This window comes from Armigeres subalbatus, chromosome 2 (assembly GCF_024139115.2).
Source record: "Armigeres subalbatus isolate Guangzhou_Male chromosome 2, GZ_Asu_2, whole genome shotgun sequence".
Lineage (NCBI taxonomy): Eukaryota > Metazoa > Arthropoda > Insecta > Diptera > Culicidae > Armigeres > Armigeres subalbatus.
Window position 1 is genome coordinate 381446026 of NC_085140.1, and position 9778 is coordinate 381455803.

General features: G+C 37.6%; 1 protein-coding gene and 1 long non-coding RNA gene across 2 annotated transcripts; both read right to left on the reverse strand.

Annotated features, from left to right (window-relative positions):
• Window positions 1–738: 738 nt before the first annotated feature.
• LOC134217304 (uncharacterized) lies at window positions 739–5787 on the reverse strand. The gene is made up of 2 exons (XM_062696060.1): window positions 4254–5787; window positions 739–1284 (listed from the first exon to the last, which is right to left on the reverse strand). Exons 1-2 carry the CDS (start codon window positions 4885–4887, stop codon window positions 1229–1231), a joined length of 690 nt encoding a protein of 229 aa, XP_062552044.1. The 5' UTR covers window positions 4888–5787; the 3' UTR covers window positions 739–1228.
• A 114-nt stretch (window positions 5788–5901) lies between these two features.
• LOC134217305 (uncharacterized) lies at window positions 5902–6729 on the reverse strand. The gene is made up of 3 exons (XR_009980986.1): window positions 6485–6729; window positions 6173–6332; window positions 5902–6112 (listed from the first exon to the last, which is right to left on the reverse strand). It is a non-coding gene; the product is annotated as an uncharacterized LOC134217305 (long non-coding RNA).
• Between the last annotated feature and the right edge of the window lie 3049 nt (window positions 6730–9778).

Genomic DNA, 9778 nt, shown 5'->3' on the forward strand with positions numbered 1-9778 from the left:
CCACTCTACTCTAATCATTGACAAAAATGAATAATTCATTAATCATAATCTTTAATCATAGAGTTGAATGATTTAATCATAACAAATTTAATCATTCATTGGAAGCTTTATTCATTAACGCTCTGGTCTGCTGCCACTTGTCGAATTCATCAATTCCCCGATGCGGACAAACAATTACCGGATTAAATTTTTATATTATTATTTATAAAATAAAGTCAAGCAAAAGTATTAAATTAAAAAATAGAAGTATTCAAATTCGAAAAATGACGTAAACATGTAAAAGAATACTAAGAAGAAGAATCGAGGTACCCATTTCTCAACCATATCTAGTAAAAATCTAATAGAGCTGTAGTACCCATGTCTAGGAGATATCTCTGCGTCATCTAAGAGAACCGATATGTCAAATCCTTTCCGGTTCAAACGGTTTACTCGTCTAAAATTTGAGGTAGACATCCGTTGAAACGGTTGTTGCATTTGAGGCGGATTTGAGGTCTGACAGGTTCTAGACATCGTAGAAAAAAATCTAGGAGACTAATTTTTTTGTCTCAGAGATATCACGGGAGACTTCTAGAAGATCTTTCCGAGCGGGATATGGAGAAACTGGTGGGAACATATTTTGGTGGGACAATATTTTTTGCGTGGGAGTCGCACACGGCGCAAAATTTGCAATAAGGTATCTGTATTGTCTGGTTGTAGGTTTTCTGAAGCACTGAAATAAGTTAAACTGTCTGCTTTGAAGTGTCGATCAGAACTGATCTATCTTTAATTTATTTCTTCTCTTCATACCTATCCGCTGTACTTCGATCACCGTTAAACGGTTTCTGATAGAGCTTTTGCTCACACGCTAAATAGATATTCATCAGCTCTTCCCCTTTGGGAAAATACTATCTATTATAATTCAGATCGATTCAGAGGTATTTCAAAATGATTCTTATAATTCTATACAATGCAAATGTAACATACACATCCAATCATTCGAATTAAGCCATGTTAGCTCAAATATACAAAGTCAACATCTCGATTCGTTTTCCTCAGTCTTTTAGATCGCCTCAGCATAGTGTCCTCCGATTCCGGTGTATCAACGTCTTGGGCTGGATTCCTTCGTTTCCTTCCTCGTCGTAGTTCATGCTCTTGAAAACCGTGAAATTCATCACCACTAATGCTTCTTGGCCGTTGTGGCTGTTGCCTCCCCCAGCCAACGATAGGTTTGTTGAAATGACTTTGGTCCTTAATGAAACGAAGTTGAGTTCGATGCGCCATGGCCGGCGCGCTTCCAATTAGAATCTGGAAAATATTTCGGGAACGTCTTTTAATGAAATTTGCTTTTAGCCATTTAGCTGTATGGTGTGAGTTATTGTTCCTATACCATAGCTCATCCCCTTCCATCAGATTATCAAAAGGGTCCAATGCATATTTCGGCATTTCATTATTCCCTTTTGGTTGGGATTCATCAATTGGAGAGGACGATTGTTGACTATTATTGTTGTTCGTGTCATGCAATTTTTTTGAACATAAAAAGTTTTTATAATGATTTTTTGGGTTTAACAAATCTAAGATGGTTTTTGGCTTATAAGAAAATACCATATTTGTTGGGCAATTACCCTCAATTGTTAAGCAATTATTCCTGTAATTCATTAGAAATAGGCTAATTTGATGTTCTATTTCCAAATGTGAGTACTCCGAATCCAATAAAAACTTTTTTAATACGTCTTTTACCGTTCGCACCAATCGTTCTGCTTGACCATTACTAGTCGGATTATAAGGTGGACTTTTAAGAACATTTATTCCCTGCTGTTTAAGAAATTTTACAAATGCAAAAGCATTGAAAGGTGGGCCTCCGTCAGAAACCAAAACATCTGGAAGCCCAAACCTAGCAAATATAGCCACTAATTTTTTTAACACCTTTGTACAATCCGTACCATTTTTCATCCAATCAATTTCTATCCATTTGGAATAGCTGTCAACAGTCAACAAGAATGTATGATGTGCGAAATGAAAGAAATCAATGTGAATTCTGCTGAATGGTTTTGTCGTTGGAGTCCATTTAGATTCAATTTTAACTTTTGGAACAGTAACCATACTGTTACATGTATCACAGCGAGCTACAAATTTTTCAATATCTAGATTTATGCCGAACCAATAAACACTTTTTCTGGCCAAACGCTTCATTTTTACTATACCAGCGTGATTTGCATGTAAAAGCTTTAAAACACATTGCTTCAATGAAAACGGTATTACAACCCTGTTTTGATATAATAGACATTTATCAACCAATTCTAAATCTTGATGATTAGCAAAAACATTGATGTATTGTTTATCCACTTTAGTAGGCCAACCATTTTGCATAAAAGATATTATGGACTGTAAATAGGGGTCTTCGGCCGTTTTATTAGCTATCAAGGAAAAGTCAGTCGGGAATTCGCCGCCAAAATTTAAGCTATTGATCAATTCTTCGTCATATTCCACAGGAACTGCTTCGTTCAAGGGAAAACGAGAACAAAAGTCTGCGTTTCCCATTCTTTCGGAAGGTCTATAGCTTATTTCAAATTCATATATGGATAATTCAAGAACAAATCTTTGTAATCTTGTAGCATAAATAGAGTTCTTGCCTTCTTTTCCAAAAATTCCCACTAGTGGTTTATGATCTGTATAAATGTGGAACTTTTTCCCAAACAAAAATTTATGGAACTTCTTTACCGTACACACTAAGGCAAGCGCTTCCAAATGAATAATAGGGTAGTTTTTTTGTGCCGTGTTTAACGAGAATGATGTAAAATATATGGGTTTTTCAATACCGTCAATTACATGAGCCATTACCCCTCCTAGACCATATCCTGAAGCATCTGAAACAACAACTATAGGTTTCTTTGGATCGTAAAATTCTAGAAAATCTGCATTTACCAATGAGCCTTTGCTATCCTCGAATGCCTTATTGCAGTTTTCATCCCAAATGAATTTGGTTCCAGTTTTAAGTAAATTATATAAATGATAAAGTTTGGAAGATAATCGTGGTATAAATTTGTGGTAAAAATTAATCAAACCTAAGAATGATTTGAGTTCGGCTGCATTTTGAGGCGCTTTTGCTTGTTTTATAGTGGAAATCTTATCCAAACAAGGTTTCAATCCGTTCTCACTAATGACGTGTCCTAAATGATTCAACTCTTTAACGAAAAATTTACACTTGTTTAAATTCACTTTGATGTTGGCCTTTGCCAACCTGTCAAGTACTAAAAATAGTTTTTGTTTACAGTCATTAAGGTCTTTACCTGCTATTAGAACATCGTCTAAATAAACTGACACATTTTCAATGCCATTCAGCACCTGGTCCATCACCTGCTGAAAAATTGCTGCACTTGAACTCGCTCCCTGCGGCAGCCTATTATACGTATAAAGTCCTTTTATGGTATTTACCACCATGAATTGCTTGGATCTGTCGGACAACATTAATTGAGTGTACGCCCCTTCAAGATCCAGAGAGCAAAAAACTGTACAATTTGCTAAACCAGCAAACACATCCTGAGCTGTGGGTAAGGGGTAGGTATTTGGAATGATGCACTTGTTGATAGAAACTTTGCAGTCTATCACTAATCTTATATCATTGTTCTTCTTCATCACCACAATGACGGGAGAAGCCCACTCGCTCGTCTTTATGGGAGTTAACACTTTTTCATTCTCTAGTTTTTGCAAATATTCCAAAACTTTATCTTTTAATCGATAAGGGACATCGTACGCTTTCTTAAAAATTGGTTCTTGCGACTTCATTACCAAATCTGCTTCAAAACCTTGGATTGGACTGGATAAATTTTTTGTAAAAACATTCCTATATTTGTTTTTAATATCATCCACAATTTCTTGTTTTGTCAAATTTACATTTAAAATAGAACCAACAAAAAACTGCCGCCATGTTGAAAAAAATGCATCCAGCCATGGTCGTCCAAAAAGAGGTATAAAACTATTATCACAATTTAAAACCATCAAATTTAAAATCTTGGATACACCATTCAAACGAACTGTAACTTCTGCTTCTCCTTCGGTAACAAGCTGCGAACCATTCACAACAATTAACTTCTTTTGACTCATTGTTAATCTTTTACTGAAATGTTGATAATATTGATTTTTACCCATTACCGTTACAGATGACCCACAATCTATCTCCATGTTAAATGGAATACCATTAATTTCTACATTTAAAAGACAAGGATCACTAATTTTTCCTATAGACGACACATGCATACATTCAATAAAATTCTCACCCTCTACTTCATTCTCACTGTCCGATTCCGTACGCATTCTGTTGACTAAATTACTCAAATATGTTTCAGTATTGTCCGCCGGTTCGTTTGTATTCACCATGTTGACCGCATTCCGTTGCATGTTTTTTAGTTTAAAGCATTTTCGCTTAATATGCCCTCTAACTTTACAGAAATCACATATCATTTGAGAGTAGTCTGGACTTTTCCACCGCCTTTGTCCTCCTTCTTCCGTTTGCCTTCGATCCTGCCATTGTCTATTATCCAGCTGCCTGCTTTGTCCATGATTGCTGCGCCATTGTCTGTTCCGCCATTGGTCCCTCTGGTACGGTGAATAGCCTAACCTGCTTTTCACAGGTCCCCGTTCCACCCGTTCATTATTATTCAGCGATCTTGAAGCTAATTCCATGGTCGCTGCCAACTTTTGTAACCTAGACCCGTTTCCTCCATTAGCCTTTAAGGAAGCTATTTGTTCCATCCCAGTACTAAAATCCATGTTCCTTACATTGTTCCTCGCTATCTCCCATGTCGCTATTAATTTTTCCGCACTTTCCAAAGACAGCTTTTCTTCATTGAGAAGTCTTTGCTGTAATGCTTTATCGCGGATCCCCGCAACAATGCGATCCCTTATAGCCATCTCTTTAAAGTTTTCGAAATTACAAAATTCCACCCCCCTGGCGTCCTATACTATCACAAGGGGTTTGACAATAGCCACCATGTCCACGGACGGTAGCTCATTACCGTCCGTTGTTATTGTACGAAAATAAACATTATGTGTTTTGTTTACTATTTGTTTTGGTTAAATCTGAAAATTGTTTTCGAAATAATTTGCAAGATTTACATCTTTGACCATGGGAATTATGTTATTTGATGATAAAATATAATAAACTAACGAATTGGAGTGAATCGATAGGTGAAATCAAACGCTACACGAAATCATATTTCGTAACTTGTTCTCCCGCTCCGAATCAAACAAAAGATATTATTATTGTTTATACTGTGATGAGCGTCACAGTTGAAATGGTCCGGGGATGCAATTCGAACAACATTCAATAGTGAAATTGAAATGAAATGAATGGTGTGCAGAAAGATGTTTTAGGATTATATTTACATGCCCATAATAGCTGGTATTATTTTTGAATAATTTGAAAATATGTAGCCAACAATAGTTTGGATAAAATGTAGTTGCTTGTAAACGCACGATTCGGGAGAAGTACTTTTCAAAATGTATGCTGGACATATTCATGAAGATGTTCGCTACGCTGAAAAGCATGTCTTGCCACGGGGTTGCAAAATTCAGCCTGAAGCTTGACGGATAGAACAAAATCTTCCAAAGTTTCATCCATTTGCTGTATCCTGACATTGAACTTAAGGCGCTGAACCAGATCTGACTCTGTCTTATCGAGTCTGGCTTTCAATTTGGACACCATTTCGTTATAATCTACTTGTGCCAAATCAGTGTTAGGATACAACAATTTTAGTTCCCGGAAAATTATCGGGCCACTTAAGGTAATAAAATGATCTCTCTTGTCTGCATCAGAAACTTTGTTCATATTAAAAAAGAATCTTAATCTTTCAACCCATTCACTAAATGAGCTGCCCTTACGATAGGGTTCCAAAGTAGTCGTAATATTGGATTGGGCCATTATTACCAACCACAATCAATTTAGGTACAATTGGTAAATTCAAATCTTCATAGTTCCGATAAACATCTTGTATTTTCGATCGGGCTTGGTCTTTCGAGTCGACAAAAATCAGCGTATCCTGTTGTCCTACGAGTATGGTAGGCTTAAAACGTGATGCAACCGCAATAGGTGGAAGCACAGTGTTCAGCGCTAGCAAAAGTATGCAAATTTTCTTATCTGAAAAAAGTAATAGTTAGAATGACTTTGTTGTATGGCAAATGAATAAGAATATCTTACCAATACTTGCGTTATCAGTAGTCAGTCCCTCAAGCAACGATACCGCAGATGGGTCGACAGCTTTCTTTGAAATGTATTCCGTGATCAGTGGCACCAAAAATTGCAGTTTCTTTAATCCGTTTTCCGCTTTAGGAAAACATTTTTGGAAATCAATGTCGATCTAGAATTTAATTAGAAAATAAATTATTAGTTACGTACTATAATTAAACTATACTGATACTTCGCCTCAGATATTTTGAACCAAATTCGAATATATTTTAATACCATTCAGTTCAGTTACATATGCAGAATGACTAGAGATAATAAACTTACCAGTTGGAAACCATGTGGGCATCTGTATTGCGGATATGTCGTAAGAATTCTGGTGATACGCTTTTGGGATAATAAATCATCCTTTCGTGCTTCGTAGCTGATTTTCCATCTTTCTAGAACAACAGACCATGGATCAGTGTTCAACAGCAACCATTCAGCTGCTTCCTCTGCTTCTGCGTTCCGAGGTGGCTGGCAATCGTTAGCAGACTGTTTTGTTGCTTGGTATTCGTTTTCTTTAGTTTCTCGCTTCCTTTTCTCTGCTTTAAATTGCCAATCTTGTTGGCTATTTTTCCGCCATAGTTCTTTCTATCACCGCTTCTTGAGATGAAGTAGTTTTCCTAAAATGATAAACATACATTGAATGTTAAGAAAATTATTTTGAGCTTTTAGTGGAATGTCTTCACTTGTCATAAGACGAGTTTGTACAGTCATTTAATTCCACCACTTAATTGTATCGACTTAAGTCAAGTCAAGTACGAGACACTGAAGACGACCTTACTGTTGAGGTCGAAATACGTATCTGTCAAGGTACAATTAAGTGGTGGAATTAAATGGAACTGTACACACTCGTCTTAAGACAAGTGATACATTGAATATAAAATGTTAATATATGTTCACGTGATTACAACTTACCAATCGCTCAAACTTGAATAGAGTTGTCACTGCCAAGGCGTATGTTCGGAGGTCTTCGGTTAGTAGCTTACTTCTCGTACTCAAATGATGTTTGGCGATAATACTAGAGAGTTCTAACTGCTTCGCTTCCGAAAGCTCAGATTTGATTCCGTACTGCAAAATTTCCTTTCCTTCTTCGGAGCGTTTCAGCAACTGTTCCAAGGTTTTCGTTGAAAACACATTGCACTCGTGTGGTAGATTATCATTATTGTTAGAAATCGTCTTTGAAGAACCAATGGCATTAGATAGTACAATTGATTGAAGAGGACTTTTTTGTTGACATTGCTCTGCTTCATTCAAGCTTTTCCCATCTTCTGTCGGCTGGCAAATGCCAAGGCTAGATTCATTGGGCACATTAGACTCATTTCCAGAAATGGATGTAATACTATCGTTTGTATCACAAGTACCATCTGTTACATTCGCACTATCAGGAGAATTTACGACATAGACCGGTGCTGTGCATTCAGAGCTATCGCTCGCTGAAATGGATACCGCCGTATAATCGCTTCCGTTTCTAGCTGAAGTGGATGCCGCTGTATAGTCCGGGTCGGATTCGTTTCTTGCTTCAACTTTATATATCTGCTCACCGACAAAGTAGTATTGACTTGTAGTGTTGATAGGCGCAAACAACGGCGGAGCAGTATTCAACTCAACCGCAGGCGGATCATCCGGCTTCGTGTAAGTTATTTCCAACGATTCTGGTAAACCAATGACTATCGATTCCTGCAAGATGTAAGCAAAACATTGATTGTTTGATATGGAAATGCTAATATCATCTTCCAAACTTGGACGTACATGTTCATGATAGCATTAGAGGCGAAAGTATAGAATTGATAGTTCCGTTAGGATACGGCAGGCATGAAGAATGTTTTTATAGAAGTCGATTTGAAAGCGAGCGGAGGGCAATATTTGTGATGGCACATATCACACGACCTTCCTTCTGCCAAGCTCCCGTATGAAGGGGGAGGGAAGAATATCAGTGTGGAAGCTGATATATCTCCACTGGCTTGATTGTTTGATTCCCGTACCTACTAATTAAGAATACACTTACGAGTTCAGTTAGCTTTCGGAGCTCATTTTCTTCGGATGCTGCAGCTTTCTTAACATCATAGTGGTTGCTTGTCTGGAGCGGTAAAGTTGTTTTGATCAGGGAGTATGCGTCCGTAGTTTTGACAGCCTTGGAATCAGCAGCTGCTGCAGCTTTTACATGAACAGTGGATGGCGTTAGTACATACTCTGGTGGCATGGAAGTTGAACTTCCGGTGACTGAAGTAGTAGCAAAATTATCGTTCGTATTGTTTACATTTTGCGTTGGAATAAATGCTGGTGTCCCGACAAATGAATTTGAGGAAATTGGAACGTCTGAATCGAATTCACATGCCGGTCCGTTCGTAGCAAACTGATGGGTTGTGATGGTCGTGGTGTCTGATGATACAGCAGTAGACGTAAACGGAATGATGCTCACCTCACCGGTAAGCCGAAGGCGGTATGGTTGCTCCAAGGATTTCAGAAAATCAGCAATTTGAGATTCCTGTGAAAAGTTGAAATACCTTAGTAAACAACCTACATGGCATACACAGAGAAGTGCACATGTACTTACGTTTCGCGTTCTCCAGGAAGACACCAACTGTTGCAGTACCGGATATTTCCAATTTATTTTTGTTGGTTCCAACGATGCACGGAATTTATCGGCCGTAATACTCAGCAAATCGTGAAAATCGATTCCACACTCTAAATAAATAAAAACAAACTATATTATACTAAAATAGCAATTACCAAAAAGTTGTCTACCATCGAATATCTGCAATAAATGTTGTGTGATTTCCAAATCCGCCAGCAATACTCGTAGTTTGTTTTCAACAGACCCCATTTTGTCGAATAACTTGGGGAATGAACGCGAGATGAAGCTGTCAAAATGAATCACACAGCGAGTACGGGTTTTTCACGTAAGAGTCACTAAGTAGTCACAGTGAACAATACAGGAACAACATATAATGTTTACCAAAGGTGCAATAATTGTTACCTTTGACAGATAAATTCAATATTGAGTTCATTTTCTTTCATCTACGTGATTTTTCAGGTAGCATTAACGTGTGGATTATTTTGAGTGTACATATTGTCGGCGTAGCTCCAAGTTAGAATTCGGAAGGTCGGAAGACTTCCGAACCGAACTTTCTTCCGAAGTTTTATTTGTCAAACTAATTGATGCGTTGTTTAGCGCATCTTTAGGCGATGCCAGCGCACTACTTCCGAAGTTGGGAAAGTTGCCTGTATCTGTAGAAAAATTCATCTTCGGTATAAAAAACGTTATAAATTTATTCCGGATAGACAATATTCACATATCAGGACTGATTTGCGATTTGGGCGTAACTTATTTTGTAAACAAACTGAGAGGCGAATATTCCTGCTAAAGCAAGCATTTTCTGAGAAAACCACGTTATGTATCCAACAGAATAGGCTTTCCTCTAGCAGGTAAGGGAATTAGTTTTTGTGAAAAACGTTTGCATTCTACGGAAACAATGTAAATTAATGTCCAAGTCGGGTAGTTTAATCCCCGGAAATAGGCAATTAACTTTGATTGAACTGAACCTGAGTTGCGTGCTCTTGCCTATGCAATGTGGT

What these genes read in the sequence shown, in the direction of transcription:
- LOC134217304 (XM_062696060.1), bottom strand. Translation starts at nt 4,887, where the DNA reads ATGGCTATAAGGGATCGCATTGTTGCGGGGATCCGCGATAAAGCATTA. An exon ending in CAGTGAGAATGAAGTAGAGG is followed by an intron (nt 1,285 to 4,253) that starts GTGAGAATTTTA and finishes AATATTTTCCAG; the next exon opens with ATTCTAATTGGAAGCGCGCC.